This window comes from Littorina saxatilis, linkage group LG4, assembly GCF_037325665.1.
Source record: "Littorina saxatilis isolate snail1 linkage group LG4, US_GU_Lsax_2.0, whole genome shotgun sequence".
Classification (NCBI taxonomy): domain Eukaryota; kingdom Metazoa; phylum Mollusca; class Gastropoda; order Littorinimorpha; family Littorinidae; genus Littorina; species Littorina saxatilis.
The window spans coordinates 40703083-40729682 of NC_090248.1; the positions used below are offsets into that span (position 1 = coordinate 40703083).

The 26600-nt window shown below is 41.5% G+C and overlaps 1 protein-coding gene and 2 long non-coding RNA genes across 3 annotated transcripts in view; all 3 read right to left on the minus strand.

The window, feature by feature from the left end:
• Positions 1–26600, minus strand: part of LOC138964736 (protein DD3-3-like) — a 52619-nt gene that overhangs the window by 18785 nt on the left and 7234 nt on the right. The window contains exons 2-5 of the mRNA XM_070336776.1: positions 25873–25926; positions 25360–25446; positions 7671–7766; positions 6435–6573 (exon numbers count right to left, since the gene is read on the minus strand). Coding sequence (XP_070192877.1) covers positions 6435–6573; positions 7671–7766; positions 25360–25446; positions 25873–25926 — 376 coding nt within the window. The remainder of the gene's footprint in view (positions 1–6434; positions 6574–7670; positions 7767–25359; positions 25447–25872; positions 25927–26600) is intronic.
• Positions 14001–16274, minus strand: LOC138964730 (uncharacterized). The gene is made up of 2 exons (XR_011455195.1): positions 14536–16274; positions 14001–14443 (listed from the first exon to the last, which is right to left on the minus strand). It is a non-coding gene; the product is annotated as an uncharacterized lncRNA (long non-coding RNA).
• Positions 20054–21708, minus strand: LOC138964731 (uncharacterized). Its single transcript, XR_011455196.1, has 2 exons — positions 21072–21708; positions 20054–20699 (listed from the first exon to the last, which is right to left on the minus strand). It is a non-coding gene; the product is annotated as an uncharacterized lncRNA (long non-coding RNA).

The window sequence follows — 26600 nt, forward strand, 5'->3', positions numbered from 1 at the left end:
AATGACGGACCAGAAACCTGTCTACGTGAAACCCCGACCCATTCCCCATTCCCAAGTCGACGTCGTCGAACGGGAGATCAAGGAGATGTTGGAACTTGGAGTTATTGAGCCTGCCTCATCACCCTACAATTCGCCGATTGTACTAGTGAAGAAGGCTGACGGGAAATCAATACGGTTCTGCAATGATCTGAGAGAGGTGAACAAGGTCGTACAGTTTGACGCAGAACCCATCACTGATGTGGAGCACCTGTTTTCAGAGCTTTCTCACGCACGATTCTTCAGTAAAATTGACCTCACGAAGGGATATTGGGCTGTAATGATCCAGGAAGAGGATCGCGACAAGACAGCATTCACCACGTCCCTCGGTCAATTTCGATGGGTAAACATGCCATTTAGACTATCTACGGCTGGAGCAATTTTCAACCGTATGATGAGGAAGCTGTTGCTCCCATTGAACAGAAAGGATGTCCATCATTTCATGGATGATATACTCATCGCCACCGAGACGTGGGAACAACACATCGAGGCCGTGAGGGCAGTCTTGAAGAGACTACAAGAAGCGAACCTCGCCGCGAAACCATCCAAGTGTTTCTTCGGCTACGAACAACTTTCCTATCTCGGACACGAGATTGGAAACGGCAAAAGGTGGCCCGAGGACGACAAGGTCAAGAAGATCAGGGATGCAAAACCGCCAGAAACGAAGAAGGAGCTGCGAGCATACCTAGGGACAACCGGATTCTACCGTTCCTACATCGCAGGGTACTCCGACATCGCGGCGCCGCTCACGGACAAGACAAAGAAACACGAACCAGAACACGTGAAGTGGAACCAAGCATGTCAAGTTGCATTCGACAAACTGAAGGAAGGATTGACGAATCATCCTGTCGTCATCATGCCAGACCTCGCACTTCCGTACGTCGTGAGAACCGACGCCTCTGACCGTGGAATGGGAGCTGTACTGCTCCAAGATCAAGGAAAAGGCCTTCAACCAGTGGCTTACGCAAGCAAGAAGCTGAACAGCGCTGAGCAGAACTATGCCACAGTTGAGAAGGAGTGCCTAGCTACTGTGTGGGGAATACAGAAGTTCGAACGCTACTTGTATGGAAGACATTTCGTTTTAGAAACGGACCATCAACCCCTCCAGTACTTGCAACGCATGAAACCGACGAATGCAAGGTTGATGCGTTGGGCATTACAACTGCAACCGTACGACTTCACCATCAAAGTGATTCCTGGCAAGGACAACGTGGGAGCTGACTACTTGAGTAGAATGACCACAGCGTAAGATAAGATTGACCACAATCTTCATTCCCCCATGGGCGTATGTGACGCTTTTGGACATTATACAGCACAGTACACGAGACTACTTTGCCGAGACTGGATCAGCTGGAGGACCGAGACTATAACCAGCTGCCATCTCGTCATAAAATATGACGTCATGACAAGAAGGCGACGTCATGACAAGAAGGCGTAACACTTTCCACGTTTTGATTTTGCTCGCATCGATACAAGTATTGTGAATATTGTAATATCGCCAAAGAAAAGCGATGCTTGTGTATGTGTGTTGGTTAGAACACAAGAAGATTCCTTGTGACTTTGGTCAAATAAAAGAATAGTAAATTGTACTGTGGTGTTTTGTTTTGACTGAATGAATGGAACTAGATTGTGAGTGGACCCTCACAAGTCAGTGCTCATCCAAAGAAAGAAGAAGTACCAACTGTCTTTTGGAACATTTGAGAACAAAAGGGCAGGCTCTTTTCTTGTGGGGGGGCCGTAAACTCACGAACCTGTTTGAGGTAGGTTTACCTATTAACATCTATAGTAACAGATGCATCACACAACGATGTACCCGGAGGTCTTCGAGCGGCACGAATCCGTCGTCACATTCTAATAGAATTTGTAATTTCAATGCAGGTTTTGACCGGTGCAAATCTAGGCAGCCATCTTCATCATCATCATCCGTTGGTCAATTGAAGGCTGATGACTGTGTGAAATTGTGTGTGTATGTTTATTGTTTGGGAAAGTTAGGACCGCTGATATTAACATATGTTTCTCTTTGGTCCAGGTTCAATAACCAGTCTATAACCAGTTCAACTAACGTTCAACTGGTCGACGTTCGACGTTAAAGAACGAGTTCAACCTTTCTCCCGGAGTCAAGCCCCATCCTCGAGGCTTCTCCCTAGCCCCAACCCCTCCTTCATTCACCACATAAACATACTCCGGAAACGGGAGTCCTTCATCGTGACGGTTCAGCATCTTTTCCTCACCGACGCCAGAGTGCATGGGTACACGAGTCATTCCAGAGTGCAGATCGTCTCCGCCCAGGCCAGACAGTTCAGAAGTCACAGCGTATTTGCATCGCGTGAGAGAGAGGTCCCTGCGGACTTCGAGAGGAAAGACTTAAACGCGCATTCATCGACGAGCAGTATACCTATCTCAGACTGCGTATACTAGCTCCACCTTACTTGAACGCTGAAACCATCCAAGCTCGCGCAGTGCACAGACGCTCTTGTACGGACCCATGCCTAGATCTACTTGGTTGAGAAAGATAAGCAAAGAATAGTACTCAGTCACATCATATCCATCTGTTTTGGCATCATTAAATTGATACGTTTAACTTTCATCAGTCTTTGTTGACCACTCCTCATAGAGCTCCTTTCTACTATCATTCTCACTTTCCTTTACACGTACACCCAAACACACATATAAGTTTAACCCGACTCATAACAGATCAACTAGAACCTAAAATAACGGCGATCACAGTCTGCCAGTCGTATAACCCCCTAGACTATATTACAGTGAAAGCCAGGGTTTGTCACACGGTCGCAAGGACGCCATGCGTTCGAATGTGCCAGAAACTCTGTCGCTCAGACCACTTTGCGGATGTCGTAAAAGCAGCTGCCGTTAATCGAGATCGAAAGTAAGGTGCCGAAAATCGCGTGCTGTCTCTCGTGACGTTTGTGACAGATTTTTTGCAACGTGTCAAAACTCGTTTTAATTTTGGTACCATGCTATTTTTTTAACTTTTAATATGTAGCCTACATTGATAACGTTTTGATGACCCCAAAACGATGGCTCTTTCTTTTCATTTTCTTTATGCAAACAAGAAGGGCAAAACCCACACGACTCACATGCTGAACAGACCTTGATCTTTCTTTCAGAAATGACAAATATCAGTTTAACTCAAACTGACCTGGAACTTGAAGATATGTAACCTAATGTGAGTTAGTATGAAAATATAATGTATTTCCCTCACACATATGTAGTTTTGGAAGAGTTATTTTCAATAGTTCAAGGTCAAGGTCACTTCAAAATATATACATTTCAACTTTGAAGGACCCTTGCGACCTTGACCTTGAAGCAAGGTCAACCAAACTGGTGTCCAAAGATAGGGCTTACTTTGCCCTGTATAGCATACATAGCTAAGGTTGCCATTCTCAATAACTTAAGAAAAAACTGTGAAAATGTGAAAAACAATCGTTTTTAAGACAACAATTATGGCCCCTGTGACCTTGACCTTGAAGTGAGGTCAAGTTGCCAAACATGTTTCTGAAGATCTTGTAACCATACACCATCAGGCCACAATTGGTGTTGATAGACTTAATAGTGTCCAAGAAATATACAATGTTAAAGGTTTCACAGACGGACGGGGGGGACGGACGCCCGGAAGGACAGGCGGACGATGTCGGTGAGTATATAGACTCACTTTTGTAAGTATAATGTATTTCCCTCACACATATGTAGATTTGGAAGAGTTACCTTCCATAGTTCAAGGTCAAGGTCACTTCAAACTATGTATACAATCCAACTTTAAAGGACCCTTGCGACCTTGACCTTGAAGCAAGGTCAACCAAACTGGTGTCCAAAGATAGGGCTTACATTGCCCTGTATAGCATACATAGCTAAGGTTGCCATTCTCGATAACTTCAGAAAAAAATGCGAAAATGTGAAAAATGGTCGTTTTTAAGACAACAATTACGGCCCCTTTGACCTTGAACTTGAAGTGAGGTCAAGTTGCCGCACATGTTTTTTGAGATCTTGTAACCATACACCATCAGGCCACATCAGGTGTTGATAGACTTAATAGTGTCCAAGAAATATCCAACGTTCAAGTTTTCCGGACGGACGGACGGACGGCGGGACGGACGGACGGACGACTCGGGTGAGTACATAGACTCACTTTTGCTTCGCATGTGAGTCAAAAAGCAAAGAAAGAGGAATTTAGTGTGACAGAACATGTCACAGGAGACTGTAGTTTTTTAACCTTCAAATTCTCAATGTTGATTGTTTTTTTCATATTGAAGACCAATTCAAATCTTCTTCTTCTTCTGCGTTCGATCTTTCTATATTATCGTGAAAGCGTAGACAGCCGATTTTCTCCCCACGCCAAGTTGGCTTTTTTTTTTGTTTGTTTGTTTATTTGTTGCTTAACGTCCAGCCGACTACGCAGAGCCATATCAGGACGAGGAAGGGGGGGATGAAGGGGGCCACTTGTCAAGCGATTCCTGTTTACAAATGCACTAACCCATTACTTGTGTCCCAGCAGGCTTTAGTAAAACTAAATTAATACCTACTGGAAGATTACCAGTTTCCAGTATGTTAAAATAGGCTTAACCTATCTACTGCTGGACTTACATCAGAACACTAACAGATTAAACTATACATGAATCGCGAGACAAGCGGCAAGAGAAGAGATTTTTGGAAGAAATACAGGTGTATGAGCAAGAAGGCAGAAAAAAGAAAAGAATTCATGAAGAAAAAGAGAGCATGACAGGAAAGAGGAACCAAAAATCTACCTAACAGCAAACTAGAAAGCTCCTGCGGTTCCAAAAACAGGAGGGGCCTTTAATTTCATAACCGCAGTGCCCCACTGCGGGACCAAGTTGGCTGCTGTCTTCCGTCTTCGGTGGTTGAGGTTCTTACTCAGGGTTGCCTCCTCCCCAAGAGTAGCTGCCTTGCTGGGCTGTCGAGTCCACTCTACCCGGGTTTGTTGTCGAAGTTTTCCTTCTCGTAGCCTTTGCCTTTCCCAAGGCGCACACAAGGCAGTGCGGGTTTTGAAATCAAAGTTGTCCTTCTCCTAGATGAGCGACCATCCAAGGTTGACGAGCCCCATCTGCCCGAAGCAGCTGGTTTTAAGGCGCCAGGGACCCGCCTGCATCCCTTCTCCTGTTAGTCGAAGACAGGGCCCGCCACGTGAAGGCCAGGAGCTGGATTTGACTGTCAGAGGTGTTTGGAGACACGAAGCCATATGGAGCATTTCTTGGGAAGTAGGCGCTTATCTCTACTTCCACCCCGGCATAACAGTCCTTGGGCCCCGACCAATTCAAATAAAAGAATGAACTTTACTGAACCGGCCCATCTATTCTTTATTTAAGAAAAAACAAGGTTACACTGTTTAATTTTGCATTTCTAATGACACCCAAAAACGAGGCTTTAGAAACCGCAAAAAATAGGGAGAAATTAGGATAAGAAATTCATAAAAAAATACTTACTATCAACTTTGTGTTCTGAAACTTTGGCAATATCATCTGCAAACACTTTAGTACAATGTTATTGAGAGCTTTAGTTAAAATATTAAAAAAATCTTTAATTTATTAGCCTTTTAAAAATGTCACATGACAAGAGGCACCTTTTGACTTTGGCCCATATACATAATTTAAAAATGTACAGTGGAACCCCCTTTTTAGGACCTCAAATAATCTGAGAACATCAGGTCTTAACAGGTCGCGTAAGGCGAAATTACTATATTTAGTCAAGCTGTGGAACTCACAGAATGAAACTGAACGCACTGCATTTTTTCACAATTGAAAAATGAGGGTGTGACAGTGCCGCCTCAACTTTTACAAAAAGCCGGATATGACGTAATCAAAGGTATTTATCGAAAAAATGAAAAAAACGTCCGGGGATATCATTCCCAGGAACTCTCATGTCAAATTTCATAAAGATCGGTCCAGTAGTTTGGTCTGAATCGCTCTACACACATACACGCACAGACACAGACACAGACACACACCACGACCCTCGTCTCGGTTCCCCCTCTATGTTAAAACATTTAGTCAAAACTTGACTAAATGTAAAAAGGAAGAAGTCTTAAATTGGGGGGGGGGGGGGGGATGTCTTCAAAGGGGGTTCCACTGTATACGTCAATTACACTGCACATCAACATATACACAATATCAATCATTCCCTCCCCTGAAATTATTTTAATATCACCCTGTACAGTGGAACCCCCCATATAAGACTCCCCCCCAATTCAAGACTTAATTCCTCCTTTTTAAGACCTTGTTTTCTCAGACTTCCTGTTCATTACCTCTGTAAATTTACCCCCATTTTAAGAATAACCCTTCTTTTTAAGACCTGATTTTCTCAATTTTTTTGGAGGTCTTAAAAGGGAGGTTCCACTGTATTGCACTTTGGTTAGAATTTACACCCACCTGATCTGCAGTGAAGAGCCCCATGTTTCTGCGTCGTGTTTTACACATAAGGTAGTAGTTGTAGTCTTCGTGCATTCCGTAACGCAAGTCTGTGTTGCAGTTGTAGTTTTGGCACCGCAAACGGTTATCAGGAATGGTTCTGCAACAAATACAAAATCATTGTATGAAAAAATCTATGGTTGGCTGGAAGAATACAGGATCTGACTTTTCACTTAGCAGTTTAAATGGTGAACATTAATGGTAGTTTGTTTTTGTTTTTGTTGTAAGAAATTCATGATTTTTTAATGTCCAATATAGAAACTGCACCAATACAATAATCCTTTCCTTATGTTTGTACAATTCAATTTCACGCAAACACAATACTCTCTCTTTCTGTCTAAAAGTTCTACCAGCTAGGATAGCACTTGTGCACAATTTTTGCAATTGATAAATTTGATGAACTTGCTGACACTTTATTATTTTCCTCACAATGCCTATGGCATTTGAACAAATAAGGTGCCTCTTTCTCTACATTGTAATGCCAAAAAAGCCTACACTTAGCTTTCAGACATATCAAATACAAGACTGCCAATCCATGATCATCATGCATCTCTGGCAGAAAACAACTCTTTAAAAAAAGTCTGTTCTAATATATGGAAAGTCAGTACTTATATAAAGTATTAATCCATGATGCATTTTTTCGTCGGGGCACTTTTTAAAAGCTACAAAGTGATTCCTGCAGTCTCTCTCTCTTTATCACCTTCTCCCCCTCTCTCTGCCCACCTGTATGCAGGGTTTCATTTACTAGTGTGCCCTGCGCCTTTGGTGCATTAAATCTGAAAATAACCCGTCACAATTCCCTTCAGTGCGTCAAAGCGCGCATTGAGATTACGTACCACTGCGCCACCAAATGTACACTTTACATCGGATTACACACACACACAGGCTGACACACTGACACATGCAGAGATAACACGATATAGCGGCTAATTCTCAGATGGCACCATATTGCACCATTTTGCATCTTTGATCAAAACGCGTACAGGCCTCTTTGGAAGCTAATCTTGCCTTCGACAATATATGTCCATCGGAATTTGGTTCAGGGGGACAAATGTCCCATTGCCTTTTTCTCCCAGGCTAAACCCTGTGTATGCACAGTCATACCATTATGTCCTCTTTCTCCTACACATACAAGCCAACAACATACACAGTAAATCACATGCAAACAAATACAGGTAAAAACAAAAATCAGCTTACGCAGTTGTAGCACCGTCTCGGACATGTGGCCCGCACATATACTGCAAGACCAGCTCGCAGTGATCGTTCACATCTGCACACGAGTGCTGGTTGGTCCTGTTGAAAATTATAATAAAATAAATTGTTTTTAGAACAAACATTCAAATGAACCATCAAAGAATGCGCTGTTTTAAGTACTTACAATAAACACGGACAGCATTAGCAGGAAAATGGTAAACATGCAGTTGTTGTTTTGTTTTATTGGTTGAAATCTGAAAACACCAAAGATAAGACCAGAAAATGAAGTCAGACCTACCTGTTAACATTTAATTTTTAACTTGAATGATTTGTTTACATTTACTAATGAAGGCAATGTGCTAATTATCGGAGTTTGACCTCTTGCCATGAGTCTTACCAGTTTCTGTATGAGCTGGGAATAAACTATACCTCTTAAAAGTACATTTGACTTTCTAAGGTGGTTTAATTAGGCAATCACTGCCAAAAGCTTAGCTAGCACAGTTCACGGTCTAACAATGATATCACATACGAAATATGTTATAACATTTAATGAGACAAGTCAGTTTAAACATTAAAAGGTCATCCTGAGAATAAGTCCCGATGATCATATGGTAAAACAACTAGCCTAAGTACAGCAGTCCCTGCAATGTAGGCCCCCGGCGTGAGCGGACACCTGACATGTACGGACTCATTTCACGGCTGTTCCTGGCTTCTGCTTTAGGCAAGCGAAGGCCAGCCATAGATGTGTACTGAATACACATCTATGGGCCAGCGAAGGGGAGTGGTAAAAATAGCCAGCGGGGCGATATCACTGCCATCTTAAACACGCGGCCAGTACCATGTAACTGGCCTTGAGACCGATCGATTCAAGGGGGGCAATCTCAGTCATCTGAAAGAGGGAAATCCAAACGCAATCCGCCTTGTTCGATTTTATGGGCTTGGACGATAGAAAAAAATAAGAAAAGCAAAAGCTGGAGTCCAGTCTGGACGAAACTGCTATCAAGAACGCAGAATTGATTTTTTCTGAGTTTTTTTTTTTAGCCGTAAGCGCCATTTCTCATTTTGAATTTCTCATAACTGCTGGCGGCTGCAGTGAAACCAACAAAGGGTCCTCACTCTGGAAGAGTTTCCTGCTCCGATAAACATGGCGCTTACGGCTAAAAAAAACTCAGAAAAAATCAAAGTTAGAAAAACAAGGAGTACCAAAGCGGCGTGCAGAAACTAAACTGACTCGGAGAGAAGAAACATTTATCACACGATGTGGATAGCAAACATTAAAATAAAACAGATAAGTCAAGCAAAAAATAAACACAAATATCGAAAACACAATAAACAAAGGTGAAGCAAACAAAAAGAGACGCTTGCCGACAGTCAGTGTGTGTGTGCGTGGTTTGTGCGTCAGCGGGGTGTGTGTGTGTGTGTGTCTCTGTCAGTCTGTGTGTGTGTGTGTGTGCGTGCATGCGTGCGTAGGGTACATTCTTGCGTGCGTGCGTTCGAATGAGAAAGAAGAGAGAGAGAGAGAGAGGATTGAAGAATGAGGTCACGCTATCTGTCACATGAATATACACACACACACACACACACATCTGGTATGAAACACTGACTCACCGAAAGCTGAGTTCCGTTATTCTGCAACTGACTTATACGCGTACGGGAAGTCAAAGGCTACTCCATCCTAGTTAGGTAATCCAATTGATTAAGTCCGTGTGTTACACACAACCATTAGAGGGTCTTGATTGTCTGCTCCTCTGCTCCTACCAATACTAGTGTCACTTCTCTGATGATTTGAAGTAATTCAGTTTCTGAGGGGATAACACGTACTTGCCAAATGACAAAAACACACGCTTGTAATCTGTATAATACCGTTTGTTGCAATGAGACATCAGGTTACCCATACTTGAGTAAAATAAGGTAAAGACAACTGTATGGTCTTTTGAGCAATATAAGCACACATAACATTTACCACACTGTGACTAAAACAAAAATGTTTGTATCACACACGATACTCGTGTTAGCTGTTTTGATCAACAAAAGATGCAAAGAACAAAGTGAAGATTGTACCACAGCTGAAGTTCAATCAGGAAGTATAGGTGGTGGATGTTATGTAGTTACTTGCTGTCCTACGTTTGTTTTGTTCTTTTGGGAGGAGTAGCCTGAAGCATGGGGGACGATCTTGTCAACTGTTCAGTCATTAGGACTCGCAGTCTGTCTTCGTCCTTCTTCATTCCCCAGGCTCTCCTTTTCAGCTGATTGACTAAGGCGTGAATTTGCTCGCCACCCTGCTCTCCATGAAGACCCAGACCAAACCCCCAGTTCCTGATCCACGGCACACAATGAGACTCGAGAATATGCTGCTTAGGAATAATTCTGACATTAGTAAATGTAGATCTGTAGAATGTCATGTTGAAGAACCAGAAAACTGCACGCATTTTCTCAAGATATTTTGCACGTCTCTTTCTTAGATGAGTGGCTGCAAGGGCCTAGGACGACGTTTTCCTTGGTTTGACAACCTTTTGTAAGACTATTGGTTGTCCTCTTGTCTTACATGTCACTGTGTTCTTGTCATCCGACTGTGCCAGTTTGATACGCACCAAACGGGTTAAGTAGGCCTCTTCTTCTTTTGTCAGGGGAGATTGCAGCTGTTGGACTGGAAGAAGTTTATTCCTTTTGATGTTAGCGGGAGATTTGACAGAAACTGCCAACACAGGTGTACAAGTAGGATTATCTATCGCCGCTTGTGGTTGTGGCCGGGGCGTTGATGTTTCTGGAATATACACAGGTGTACCGGTGGGAATGTCTTTCGCTGTTTGTGGTTGTGGCCGGGGCGTTGACGCTTTTGGAATAGTGAAAGAGTCGTTGTCCGTGAAGGACACACATCCACTAATATCACTCTGGTTTGCTTCTTTTCGAGCAGACAGGAAATCAAACAAGCGCTTCTTAACGGTTTTGTGGGGCGAAGACGACGCTTGAGCTTTGAAATCAATATCGCCAGAAACGTTAGTGTGACTGGAACTGGTAGAAGCAATTTGCTGATAAATTTCACAGGTCTCCCCCCTTTAGCCTGTGTTTTGAACTCACAGCAAACAGAACAGTCGGTAACTTTCAAAGGGTCAAATGGTGTCCAAAGATGTTTTGTATTTTCAATTTGGACGAAGGCTGCCTGGAGACTTACTTCAGACGGGTTGTCAGACGATCTGAGCTTTGTCAATCGCATATAACATTTGGAACAGAAAGTCCGCGAGAAAAAATCGGCATTCTTTTCTTCTGCGATGTTTAGGCCGTATAACCTTGCAAGATCCGACTCATACTTTATGCACAATTTTGCTGGGTTAGAGTCGTACTTCCTCTTCGATCTTTCTCCACATATTCTGCAGAGAGCTTGGAGTCTCTCAAAGTGAAGGCTTTCCTCATGCGCCTGTGAAGCCATACTCAGAGCGCAGCTACAAAAAATGTGGGAAGCAACACACAAGCCAACAAGTAAAAGCATAGAAATAAAACACAAGGCCAATCCTGCCGCATTTCCCTTCTGTTGGATAGAACTACCATTCACTGAATGAAATCCAAAGTTTGAAGATAATTAAAACTTGAATGTTGATGCAGGGTAACATTTTTGTAACACCAAACACCGCTGATATATATATCCAAGTCATATTATGAGTACAAAAATCAAAAAGCGGGAAGCAACACCTAATCACATCCTCCTAGAAATAAAACACACGGGTGATTATGCACCATTTCTCTGTTACTTCAAGGAACAACCATTCACAGACACAATTCCAGAGTATGAACACAAACACATCTTGCAGTCCAGAGCGAAGATGATTTAAACACACCAAATTGTGAAAAAAACACACACACAGCACTTCCCCGACACATGCAGGCAAGCAGGAAAAAAGAGTGCTAAGGTGTTAGGTTACACACCCTGCCTGCTGGAAGTGAAAGCGGTGGCTGGGTCGCTATATTTATATGTTTATACAACTCCTGTAATGCAACCGAGGAGTGGATTAAATCTAGTTGATTATTTTTAGACAAGTGAGAAATTAGAACGAACTACTTTACACCCAAAAATCACACGTGGATTATTCGAAGTTTGAATAAAGAGGGCTAAAAAATAGGCTGTGGCTATATCCACGGGTCCGTGTCTCTAGACTCGATGCTATATCCACGTTACTGACGTCATCGTACTCAAGGGACGCTACTCCTGCTTTCGGTTGGGCACTTCAGTTCACTGACTTCAACTGTCAAATTTTAAACATCAAAATTGCCTTTTATTTTTAAATAACGATCAGTTAGACTCCATGAGTGGAATACAGGGTCCAAAGTTCGATCAGCAGCACTTTGAAGGGGAGGAGAGGGGAGTATAATTATGTGATAAAATGTAAACAAAGCCGGCTGCCGTACTACCGTTGTGACCGGTGAAAATTGCAGGAGTGCATTTCTGTTGCAATCTCAGCTCTATCAACGAAATGTCTCTAGTCCCCAGGCTATATCCACGTGCCTTTTCGTGCGACCATGACGTCAGTAACGTGGATATAGCCTGGGGACTAGAGACACGGACCCGTGGATATATATATATAGCCACAACCTAACAAGAAGGGCAAAGCCCATACGACTCACATGCTTGACCTTGACCTTTACATGACCTTGACCTTCAGGGTCAAGGTCAAATAACTAAACCTAGCAATGACATCATACACTAAGAACTGCTTTACACATTTTTCCTACCAAAATACATGTGACCCAAGGTCAAGGTCATCCAAGGTCATGCAACACAAAGCTGTTAATTCAAGACATAGGAAGTACAATGGTGCTTATTGGCTCTTTCTACCATGAGATATGGTCACTTTTAGTGGTTCACTACCTTATTTTGGTCACATTTCATAAGGGTCAAAGTGACCTTGACCTTGATCATATGTGACCAAATGTGTCTCATGATGAAAGCATAACATGTGCCCCACATAATTTTTAAGTTTGAAACAATTATCTTCCATAGTTCAGGGTCAAGGTCACTTCAAAATATGTATACAATCCAACTTTGAAGAGCTCCTGTGACCTTGACCTTGAAGCAAGGTAAACCAAACTGGTATCAAAAGATGGGGCTTACTTTGCCCTATATATCATATATAGGTGAGGTATTCAATCTCAAAAACTTCAGAGAAAATGGGAAAAATAGCTGTTTTTTAGACAACATTTATGGCCCCTGCGACCTTGACCTTGAAGCAAGGTCAAGATGCTATGTATGTTTTTTGGGGCCTTGTCATCATACACCATCTTGCCAAATTTGGTACTGATAGACTGAATAGTGTCCAAGAAATATCCAACGTTAAAGTTTTCCGGACGGCCGGCCGGCCGGACGGACGGACGGACGGACGACTCGGGTGAGTACATAGACTCACTTTTGCTTCGCATGTGAGTAAAAAAATAAGCAATACTAGAATTTATTTTTAGAACATGACATCATTTGAAACCCAGACCTGTTGCCGAAGAATACAACCTTGACTCAAAACTGTAACAACAATGGCTGACGTGTATAAAGTACACGCATACCTCGCCAGACTTGTTTCTGTACATGTCCGTGGGTTTTTCAATGTTCGGTTATTTCCGTGGCTTCATGCGGAAAGGAGTAATCTTGAACTTTAGCGTGTTAAATTCATAGCTCAGAATCCAGTGACATTCTTGACTTATTTTTGATACAAGTCCATGTAAGCAAGCCAAAGAACATTTGTTGTGAAATTAATTGACAGATTGAGCTCCAAACTTAAGCATAATTAATTAATTTGGTTGTTCAATCGACGAAAATGCACCGAAAATGGCGTACGTTGTCAACCATGGGACATCATTTACACGAAAGAGTTGTCTCCCTTGTTCGCTCACACGGATAATTCCTTCTTTGACCCATGTAAATGAAATGCATTCGTACAGTTCATCGGAGTTCATTCCGTAACTTCAAAGGGATCTAAAATGACTTGTTATGATTACAAGTGCAGGTTCTACAAATTTGGAGACTTAAATGCCTCTGAATTATGAGCTATGAATTTAACACGCTAAAGTTCAAGATTACTGCGGAAAGGGAACCGTCGTCTGCAATCAACGACATGGACCATTGCTGACAAAAACATGATTTTAACACAGAATGTAATGTCAGAATAGCTATATAAACGCTATTGTGTTTTCATCGTAGCAATAGGGTCCGATATTTAGACGAGACAAGTATAATGCCGACGAGTCGGAGACTAATGTGGTGGAGCGCAATGCGGGTGTTGCCATTACAAAAAAAGCGAGAGAGGGAGAGAGTACACAAACAATAAAAAGTAGTTTAATGAATACATTGAATGATGTTCTCTGTCCTCTTTATTGCATAACACTCACGCACGCAATCACCAAGCATTTAAAATAAAAGTTAAAAATAGGTTCGTCAGACTAATGCTACTTTTCAATAAACATTTTCAACACTTAGTCTGAAAAAGGTGGAAACACATACTCAAAAATGTGGTGTCAGAAGTGGGGTGAGGCAAATCTCTACTTCGAAAAAGTTCTGTTGCCACAACACTATAAAGTCACTGGTGTAACGTGTGCTCTAAAACACGCTATTAAACACGGTAGTAAAACACTACCTAGAACTAACACGCTATGCTAAACATACACTATGCTAAAACACGGTAGTAAAACACGCTATGCCATACATACACGGTAGTAAAACACGCTATGCTATACATACACGGTGGTAAAGCACGCTATGGTATACATGCACGGTAGTAAAACACGCTATGCTATACCTACACGGTAGTAAAACACGCTATGCTATACATACACGGTAGTAAAACACGCTATGCTATACACCGTAGTAAAACATACACTACGCTAAAACATACACGCTATCATAAACACGCTATGCTAAACATACGTATACACGCTATCCCACCAAGAGTCCGCTCGGCTGGGAAAACAAAAAGTAAAAACAAAGTCAGTAATTACCGAAGCGACAATTCATATCAAAGTATCATCTCACACAGTCATCAACACCACAATTACAATCATTCAAGTTCCAGTATTACATCATGCATGTTTGGTTTTCTCAATCTTATCGTTGGCCTTCTCTTCTGTTGTTAATTACACATCATTTTATTACAGCTGTCAATTTCCAGACAAAACAACAGACCATTTAGCCAAATCCAATATTGGTCCGAGAGGGGACCAACTTTCTGTGCTTGCTGAGATCTAATTCCACACATTCACATGACTAAAGAACAATCAAATTATTGTGCCAATTCCAAAGAAGATGTACCGATAACAAAAGGTCTATTCTCACCTGGTCTACATCATCTCTGGACACGAAACACTCCCTGGTTCACAGCATTCGGTTCCAGGACATCCAGCCAACACACACTCCATCACTCCAATTGGTACACACCAACACACACTCTTTCACTTCACAAATGCATCACAAATTTATGCATAATTCATCCCAAGGCCGGCAAGGCTTGACATGTTCTTTCTCTGCCAGTCCAGGCCACAAGTGCGCGTTTGTTTCAACTTTGGCCGAGTTCATTACAACTTTTACTCATTTTAGTCGGGAAAAGGGGAAGGGGGGAGAGGGTCCTATATGACGCTGCTTGATTATGCGTCGCCACCCCAAACATTCTTTTATCAATACGATCTAAACTAATTTAACTTATTAAGAACAAAACTAAGCATTCCCCATTCAGGAATATTCAAACAAATGCATAGTCTGTGTGTTTTCATTCAAACCGAACACGCAGACGTAACCGATAGACACAAGCTGACACCCCTGTCTGTGAAATGACGAAACCCTGAAACCTACGTCATACCTACGTCATACCTACGATAACAGCCTACGACGCAATACAGGCGCTAGAAATTATAATTCTATTGACACAGTCACACAATGTCAATACAGATTTCTCTCACTCACCACATTCTCCCCAACTTAGCATGACTTCTCCTGAAGGCATGTCTTGGAAACAAAAACATGATGTTAAACCCTAACCACCAAAGAAGTTTCAACAACCAATCAAAACTCAAATTGGGCTAACCTATATCTTCAGCCGTCGCAAGTCTCAGTCACAAAAGCTAATCCTGAGTAACACATTTCGAACCTACACGTCAACCACTATTTAACCTTTGCCGTGCTTCCTGGGTTCACCTGTACCCAGAGACACACTAAAATCATTGTAACTCTGGAACCATTAAAGGTATCGTTTTGAAATTTTAAGTATCTCTCACACACCTAATTTGCTCTCTGTCTGCAAATTTTTAGTGTGTACATGACAAAACATCAGAATTAATTGATCATGATAATTTACATAAACACTACCGATGGCGCGGGTTCACACATACCCATACTTTTAAAGAGTAGTAGTGATTGTAACTATCCCTCTGCCGACGGCGCGGGTTCTGCTACACCCATAATTACCAAAGCGGCGGAACAGTGTCTGTCTGCCTGTTTGTCTCCAAGAGACTGTCTGTCTCTCTGTTTGTCTGTCCGTATCTCTCTGTCTGTTGTCAGTTGCTCTGTCTGTCTGTCTATCCGTCTATCCGTCTATCTGACTGTCTGTCTCTGTCTCTCTCTCTCTCTGTCTGTCTCTCTCTCTGTCTGTCTCTCTCTGTCTGTCTCTCTCTCTGTCTCTCTCTCTTAGTCTCTCTCTCTTTGTCTCTCTCTCTTTCTTAGTCTCTCTCTCTCTTTCTTAGTTTCTCTCTCTTAGTCTCTCTCTCTTTCTTAGTCTCTCGCTCTCTCTCTTTCTTAGTCTCTCTCTCTCTTTCTTAGTCTCTCTCTCTCTCTCTCTTTCTTAGTCTCTCTCTCTCTCTCTTAGTCCCTCTCTCTTTCTTAGTCTCTCTCTCTCTCTCTCTCTTAGTCTTTCTTAGTCTCTCTTTCTCTCTCTCTTTCTTAGTCTCTCTCTTTCTTAGTCTCTCTCTCTTTTTTTAGTCTCTCTCTCTTTCTTAGTCTCTCTCTTTCTTAGTCTTTCTCTCTCTTTCTTAGTCTCTCTCTCTTTCTTAGTCTCTCTCTCTCTCTCTAGCTCTTTCTTAGTCTCTCTCTCTCTCTCTTTCTTAGTCTCTCTCTTTCTTAGTCTCTCTCTCTCTCTTTCTTAGTCTCTCTCTCTCTCTCTTAGTCTCTCTCTCTCTCTTTCTTAGTCTCTCTCTCTCTCTTAGTCTTTCTCTCTTTCTTAGTCTCTCTTTCTCTCTCTTTCTTAGTCTCTCTCTTTCTTAGTCTCTCTCTCTCTTTTTTAGTCTCTCTTTCTTAGTCTCTCTCTCTCTTTCTTAGTCTCTCTCTCTCTCTCTGGCTCTTTCTTAGTCTCTCTCTCTCTTTCTTAGTCTCTCTCTCTCTCTTTTTTAGTCTCTCTCTCTTTCTTAGTCTCTCTCTCTCTCTTTCTTAGTCTCTCTCTCTCTCTTTCTTATTCTCTCAGTCTCTCTCTTTCTTAGTCTCTCTCTCTCTCTTTCTTAGTCTCTCTCTCTCTCTTTCTTAGTCTCTCTCTCTCTCTCTTTCTTAGTCTCTCTCTCTTTCTTAGTCTCTCTCTCTCTCTTTCTTAGTCTCTCTCTCTCTCTTTCTTAGTCTCTCTCTCTCTCTCTTTCTTAGTCTCTCTCTCTCTTTGTCTCTCTCTCTCTCTCTCTTTCTTAGTCTCTCTCTCTCTCTCTTAGTCTCTCTCTCTTTCTTAGTCTCTCTTTCTCTCTCTCTCTCTCTTTCTTAGTCTCTCTCTCTCTTTTTTAGTCTCTCTCTCTCTCTTTCTTAGTCTCTCTCTCTCTTTCTTAGTCTCTCTCTCTCTCTCTCTTAGTCTCTCTCTCTTTCTTAGTCTCTCTCTCTCTCTTAGTCTCTCTTTCTCTCTCTTAGTCTCTCTCTCTCTCTTTCTTAGTCTCTCTCTCTTTTTTAGTCTCTCTCTCTCTCTTTCTTAGTCTCTCTCTCTCTTTATTTGTCTCTCTCTCTCTCTCTCTTTATTTGTCTCTCTCTCTATCTTTCTTAGTCTCTCTCTCTCTCTTTCTTAGTCTCTCTCTCTCTTTCTTAGTATCTCTCTCTCTCTCTTTCTTAGTCTGTCTCTCTCTCTCTTTCTTAGTCTCTCTCTCTCTTTCTTAGTCTCTTTCTCTCTTTCTCAGTCTCTCTCTCTTTCTTAGTCTCTCTCTCTCTCTTTCTTAGTCTCTCTCTCTTTCTTAGTCTCTCTCTCTCTCTCTTTCTTAGTCTCCCTCTCTCTCTTTGTTAGTCTCTCTCTCTCTTTCTTAGTCTCTCACTCTCTTTCTTAGACTCTCTCTCTCTCTTTCTTAGTCTCTCTCTCTCTCTCTTTCTTAGTCTCTCTCTCTCTTTCTTAGTTTCTCTCTCTCTCTCTCTCTCTCTTTCTTAGTCTCTCAGTCTCTCCCTCCCCCTCTCCCTCCCCCTCTCCCTCCCCCTCTCCCTCCCCTGCAAGAGGTCGGTGAAGGGAGAAACTCGATGCAACCACTGAAGTAGCGCTGTGGGTTTCCCTGAACCCACCCCGTCGTTAGAGGAATAAACGGTAAAAACCCTCTTTCAAATGTATGGGTTCAGACAAACCCGCATCGTCGTTAGAGGAATAAACGGTAAAAACCCTCTTTCAAATGTATGGGTTCAGACAAACCCGCATCGTCGGGAGTGTGTAGTCAAAAGCGGCATCCGGCAAAGGTTAAAGATGCATTGACTGTACCGAAACTATTACCACATTTCGAACCTACATGTCAACCACTATTTAAAGATGCATTGACTGTACCGAAACTATTAACACATTTCGAACCTACATGTCAACCACTATTTAAAGATGCATTGACTGTACCGAAACTATTACCTTAACAATGCTAACAAAGACTTCGACATGTTGATGATACAGATCAGGAGGTGGGGGGGGGGGGGGGGGGGGGGGAATTCTCATTGAATAACAAAAGAAAATGATCCCGAGGACAGAGAACAACGTACTGTCAAGGACGCCAAAAAAAATTTTCACAACAAAGTAACCTTAGAACATATTTACATGCCTAACCTGCACTAAACAATAGGCAACACAGAACAGCTGCTCCCCAACTTTACTTGAACCCACTCCCTAAGAATCCAATAATGTTTCCATGATCCGAAGGAACCGAGGGAGTACGTCAACTGCACGCGAATGCACTGTGCGGGGTTCCTTGTACAAGTTAGTATATAACATTTAATAATATGTAGATATATCCTTCCCTCCCAATATGTTCGATATGTTTGATATTTTTGATATTTGGTATTTCAACAATTAAATGTTGCTCACCATGTTTGCTTAAAACAAATTAACTAGCAACGCATAACCCAAGCCCCAGACTTCGCATGGTTAACGTTTCAGGGCGATCCCGGTGAGAAGACACTGTGGGGTTGCTCATGGGACTACCCCCCACTGCATCTTCCATCTCACCGTCGCGAACGTTTCAGGGCGATCCCGGTGAGAAGACACTGTGGGGTGCTCATGGGACTACCCCCACTGTATCTTCCATCTCACCGTCGCTCAGGGCGATCCCGGTGAGAAGACACTGTGGGGTTGCTCATGGGACTACCCCCCACTGCATCTTCCATCTCACCGTCGCTCAGGGCGATCCCGGTGAGAAGACACTGTGGGGTTGCTCATGGGACTACCCCCCACTGCATCTTCCATCTCACCGTCGCTCATGGTGAACAATAAAACAACATTATCACACAAGTGACACTATTCTGCTCAAATGTATACAAAATGCTTGAACATAAACACAGCACACAAATGAGGCAAATATGCAGTAATGCTCACTAGACCCACAAGTCCACGAATTCAACAAAATGTCACTACCGGGTCAGTAGCAAGACATGATAAAGCAGATACACAGAACGCACACGGTATCAGGACGCCTGTTCCGCATCAGCCACTGTTCCTCTGTGGAAGATATTTAAAAATTCCACTCACCATTGGCCATCGATACGTTCCACTAAATGTCCTTTCACATTACTGGCACGTGCAGAAACAAACACAGTCACCACAGATCCTCGGAAATTGACGGTGTTAAAGTCGTCCACTCCCTGGGGTTGGTCGATAGTCGAGCTGGAGTCTCTCCTCCAAAGTCCGTCCATCACCGGGTCGTTCCAGGTTGGTGACGGGTGGTTCCAGGTTGGTGACGGGTGGTTCCAGGTTGGTGACGGGTGGTTCCAGGTTGGTGACGGGTGGTTCCAGGTTGGTGACGGTTGGTGACGGGTGGGACAGCGTGTATACCTAAACTACTACTACTGTACTACTTTCTATTCTCAAAATGTGTCCACTTATCTATCCTGTCGGGCGACGCCAAAATGTGGTGGAGCGCATGCGGGTGTTAGCAATATTTTACAAAAAAAGCGGAGAGGGAGAGAGTACACAAACAATAAAAAGTTGGTAGAATACATTGAATGATGTTCTCTGTCCTCTTTATTGCATAACACTCACGCACGCAATCACCAAGCATTTAAAATAAAAGTTAAAAATAGGTTCGTCAGACTAATGCTACTTTTCAATAAACATTTTCAACACTTAGTCTGAAAAAGGTGGAAACACATACTCAAAAATGTGGTGTCAGAAGTGGGGTGAGGCAAATCTCTACTTCGAAAAAGTTCTGTTGCCACAACACTATAAAGTCACTGGTGTAACGTGTGCTCTAAAACACGCTATTAAACACGGTAGTAAAACACTACCTAGAACTAACACGCTATGCTAAACATACACTATGCTAAAACACGGTAGTAAAACACGCTATGCCATACATACACGGTAGTAAAACACGCTATGCTATACATACACGGTGGTAAAGCACGCTATGGTATACATGCACGGTAGTAAAACACGCTATGCTATACCTACACGGTAGTAAAACACGCTATGCTATACATACACGGTAGTAAAACACGCTATGCTATACACCGTAGTAAAACATACACTACGCTAAAACATACACGCTATGATAAACATACACGCTATGATAAACATACACGCTATCATAAACACGCTATGCTAAACATACACTAAGCTATACACGCTATCCCACCAAGAGTCCGCTCGGCTGGGAAAACAAAAAGTAAAAACAAAGTCAGTAATTACCGAAGCGACAATTCATATCAAAGTATCATCTCACACAGTCATCAACACCACAATTACAATCATTCAAGTTCCAGTATTACATCATGCATGTTTGGTTTTCTCAATCTTATCGTTGGCCTTCTCTTCTGTTGTTAATTACACATCATTTTATTACAGCTGTCAATTTCCAGACAAAACAACAGACCATTTAGCCAAATCCAATATTGGTCCGAGAGGGGACCAACTTTCTGTGCTTGCTGAGATCTAATTCCACACATTCACATGACTAAAGAACAATCAAATTATTGTGCCAATTCCAAAGAAGATGTACCGATAACAAAAGGTCTATTCTCACCTGGTCTACATCATCTCTGGACACGAAACACTCCCTGGTTCACAGCATTCGGTTCCAGGACATCCAGCCAACACACACTCCATCACTCCAATTGGTACACACCAACACACACTCTTTCACTTCACAAATGCATCACAAATTTATGCATAATTCATCCCAAGGCCGGCAAGGCTTGACATGTTCTTTCTCTGCCAGTCCAGGCCACAAGTGCGCGTTTGTTTCAACTTTGGCCGAGTTCATTACAACTTTTACTCATTTTAGTCGGGAAAAGGGGAAGGGGGGAGAGGGTCCTATATGACGCTGCTTGATTATGCGTCGCCACCCCAAACATTCTTTTATCAATACGATCTAAACTAATTTAACTTATTAAGAACAAAACTAAGCATTCCCCATTCAGGAATATTCAAACAAATGCATAGTCTGTGTGTTTTCATTCAAACCGAACACGCAGACGTAACCGATAGACACAAGCTGACACCCCTGTCTGTGAAATGACGAAACCCTGAAACCTACGTCATACCTACGTCATACCTACGATAACAGCCTACGACGCAATACAGGCGCTAGAAATTATAATTCTATTGACACAGTCACACAATGTCAATACAGATTTCTCTCACTCACCACACTAAGAATAAAGTAAAAGAATAGGGACTATTTGAATGACGCGCATTTGACACTCTGAGTGATTAGGCTAAAATGAAATTGCCTACAAAATGTCGTCTGCATGACTGCATGTTTATGGAAAGCCGTTTGGCTCATAACCATTACACGTGTAAAAAATTATTAGTACACGTGTAATAAATAATTAATACACGTGTAATTAATGATTAATACACGTGTAATGAAAATGTCATACACGTGTACGAAATGATTAAATACACGCGTAATAAACATTTCTTACACGTGCATGAAATATTTATTATTCCCCCCTCTGCTTCTTTCTCTCTGTAAAGGTGTAGGGCTAGTTATTTTTCGGTAACTTACCCAACAACCAAAATCACTTACCCAACAACGGGCCTGAATCCTCGATAGCTCACAGGTTGATGAGTTAGACTTTGAGGGAACTACTTTAGCGATTGAAAAGTTCCGAACGCTCCAATGTACGAAATATACATCTCTAGACCAAACAATACAAACATACTGCATTTAAACTGGCAACTACAGGCTTGAACACATTAATCTCCATATAAAATCTTTGAGTTTGGTTGTTTTCTAAATCCAAATCTAACGATCAGTGCAGAGAAACTCGCTTTAGATCTCGTATGAGTGCACGCAAACTCCCAAGGCAAGTAACTCTCGTACGACAAGAGTAGTTCCCCTTCCAAATTTTCTGAACTGAGTTGCTTGGACAAGAGACTGCAATCCGATGGTTAGTTTTCGACAATATTTCATTATAAACAGATCACACGCAACCAAATGCACACATCGCATCAATTTAAAGAACATACAGCGGTTTCATACACTATTTTGCCCCAGAAAACGGAACTTCATACAGTTTTTAACGTTGGAACACGGGTGAAAAAGTTCGTCTGCTTGTCCCATTCGAAGAAAGAACATTTCCTAAGCGATACCAAAACATGACCAGAACACACACTATCTGCCTTTACCGGCACAGCAGAATAACAACATAACTGTGTACTTGATTTTAGTCCAAAACAGGGAAACTGACAAGAAGTGTTAACAGATTTGATTGATTTTCCCTGAACTATACAACCGCGCATTATTCAATCGCCAGCGCAGGTAGACTGGTTGAGTGATTTGGATTCAATCAAACTTTCGCACAAAAATTCCTCTTTTCTTTGAATAACTGAAGAAAGGAGGAATAAAGAGGTTACATACCTCGTCTCAGTGATTATCAAAAATAATGGTCTCAGTTCGCGGTCATGAAAAAGCTCGCTGAAGCTCGCATTTTTCATGATCCGCTAACTTCGACCATTATTTTTGATAATCACTGAGACTCGGCATGTAACCTCTACTTACACGTGTATTTAATCATTTCTTACATGTGTATGAAATATTTATTACACGTGTATTTAATCATTATGCTATTCCATAGCATAAGAAAAAAGATAAATTACACGTGCAATAAGAAATAAATACACGTGTATTAATCATTTATTACATGTGTATTTATGATTTATTACACGTGTAATGGTTATGAGCCAAACGGCTTTCCATGGAAAGCCGTTTGGCTCATAACCTTTACACCTGTAAAAAATGATTAGTACACGTGTAATAAATAATTAATACACGTGTAATTAATGATTAATACACGTGTAATAAAAATGTCATACACGTGTACGAAATGATTAAATACACGCGTAATAAACATTTCTTACACGTGTATTTAACCATTTCTTACACGTGTATGAAATATTTATTACACGTGTATTTAATCATTATGCTATTCCATAGCATAAGAAAAAAGATGAATTACACGTGCAATAAGAAATAAATACACGTGTATAAATCATTTATTACACGTGTATTTATGATTTATTACACGTGTAATGGTTATGAGCCAAACGGCTTACCATACATGTTCGACCCGTGTTGTTCGTTGTGTAAATAACTTTAAACAATGACGACAACTCCTTGATTACTGGAAAATAAACCCTCGTGGGTATTTGCAGCCGCTTGGTAATTCACTGTGTGCTCCCCAAACAGTACATGCCTGGAGGGAGTGAGGGGGAGGGGGGGGGTAGCTGGCTAAACTCTGTGGGGTGTCCGGTGTCACTGCATGTCAGCAGGATCTATAGCATTGGAGAGAAATAAAGAGGTGTACTCTTCCAAGCATCAGTTGTCACGGCTTGGGGTAGGCATTTGTGAGGGAGATTGGGAGCTGTGTTATGTACAGTGTATTTCCAACTGAAGAGTGAAAAGTCACTGCCATGCCACATGATCGGCATGCAGTCAATAAAGCCAGACAAGAAGAAAATAAATTACATGATTATGACATGCAGCTCTATCTGCTGCTATTTATTCAAACTGGCTTTCAAGCTTATTCTTGCAAAGCATCTGCACACGGCTCCTCTGTGCTGTGTTTGTGTGGCTGCTTTCGTATGTCAGTGCATGGTGAGTGTGTTCACTGCCTTGAGGATTTATTTTATCTCTTCTTTTCAACACTTTTCATACAAATCATTTTTAAAGAACGTTTAAAGAAGTATTAGGAGTTTATTGTCATTGTTTAGTAGCCACAAGAAGTGGTTAGCATAGACTCAATCCTGTTGTTTGTGTGTCTCTGTGAGTATATGGGGGAGGAGGTGGTGTGGTCACCCCTCTCGTGACCGGACACCTGCAATGTACGGACAGTTTTTCTATGGCCCAAGGGTGTCCGTTCATGAGAGGGACTGCTGCAGTAAGACAATGGTGCAACATATTATACTTGCTGTGTGTCATATTCTGAGTTCCTTTCAAAACAGTAACAACTTAAAGGCACAGTAAGCCTCCCATAAACCATCACAGATACTGTCAGGTTTTTACACACACCCTTCCATTTGAACGCTCACCAAACGGGAACATCCTAGGTGCTCTACATAAAGAGCAAGCAATTTTTAAAGAATTAATTTTGCGGATTGTCTCGGACACTTTTTGGACCGTGGTGCGTTTGCCGCTAGACCTAACGAAAAGAACAGTCATCGCCGAGACTACCTTCAGATAATCTCGGCTAACACGAAGACCGAGGCGGGTCATGCTCATCTCCGCGAAGTATGCGACCGTAAACTAACTTTTAAAATCTAAATAATAAATTGACAGCTTGTTACACAAACATTCTTAAATCATAAAAGAATTCTTTTTTTCATCAAGACAAGATCAGTACAATTCGAAGTTTTGAAAGTTTGAAAAAAGAAAAGCCCGGAAGCAGGGTCACGCAAGGTAGTGGTTCTGGTAGCAGACGACGGTTTATGCATATCGCCAGTTCCTCTCAACAGTCAAAAGCCATCGCTAGAGTTCTTGTGAACCACAGCCGTTTATTTCGTGCATAGTGAGAGGTACATAATAACGTGCTATTGCAGATAAGCTCGCATCGAGTCGCATTCAAATTACTAACTGACAACTACATTGTGAAAAAGCGAAACTGGATCACACGGGTTCACGATGGCTCAGGGGTAAGATAAACCACGCAAAAATAAATTCTTTGAAAATTGTTCGCTCTTTACGGAGAGCACCTAGGATGTTCTCAAGCGATGAGTGTTTAAATGAAAGGGTGTTTGTACTGTGTGTAAAAGCCTGACAGTATCTGTGATGGTTTACTGGAGGCTAATACTGTGCCTTTAAAACTCACCACTCCACTTGCAAAATAGATGTCCCGTAATAGTAGAGGGAACCAACATTGTAGCCTCCCCTGTCATTATTCTGAGAATCAAATAATCTGCAACAAAGTTTAAATTTCGATTAGTGCATGTATTAGGACTGTTGCGACAAGAATGTAATCCTAGCATTTAAATCACATTGGTATTAGTATTGATTAAGTTTTAGTTTTAATTCATAACAACAACAAAATGACAGTTTGACACCACAAACGTTGAAACTGTCTTGACCCCCCATACCTTGAAATAAAACTTTCCAAATATTTGACAAAATACACTAATACATCAGAATAAACCTTTTCAGGCATTACCTGGAAATTCTACTCTTAATTTTGCAGCAATCAGGGTTCAAGTAAAGTCAAGTTCAATGCAACTTTTTCTTTGTTACTTTCTTAGCTGCACCGAAAGAAACAAAATGTCAACACAGACATGTCAGTCAGATAGATAAATAGATTCATGTATATTAATAGACAGACAGACAAACACACCTGTTTGCATTATTTCTGTCCCTTCTCGCTTCATCAAGTCTGTTGTTGCTTCCCCTGTAAACACACAAGTTCATAATTTAAAAAAATAAAAAGTCAAATACTAACAATCTGACTTGAAAGCAAGAAATAATTGTCCTTGAGTTCTAATTGCTTGGTGTCAATATTGAGATATAAATGTAAAAAAAAACAAGTCGCGTAAGGCGAAATTACTACATTTAGTCAAGCTGTGAAACTCACAGAATGAAACTGAACGCACTGCATTTTTTTTTAAATTGACCGTAGTCCGCCGCTTGGGCAAAACGGAGTGAAACTGACGAGCTTGTTTAGCGCGGTAGTGGTTTCACTGTGCTGCATAAGCACGCTTTTCTGTGCCTCTCTTCGTTTTAACTTTCTGAGCGTGTTTTTAATCCAAACATATCATATCTATATGTTTTTGGAATCAGGAACCGACAAGGAATTAGCTAAAATTGTTTTTAAATCGATTTCGGAAATTTAATTTTGATCATAATTTTTATATTTTTAATTTTCAGAGATTGTTTGTAATCCAAATATAACATATGTATATGTTTTTGGAATCAGAAAATGACGAAGAATAAGATGAAATTGTTTTTGGATCGTTTAATAAAAAAATAATTTTAGTTACAAGTTTCCGATTTTTAATGACCAAAAATTAACTCACTCATTAGTTTTTAAGCCACCACGCTGAAATGCAATACCAAACCCCGGCC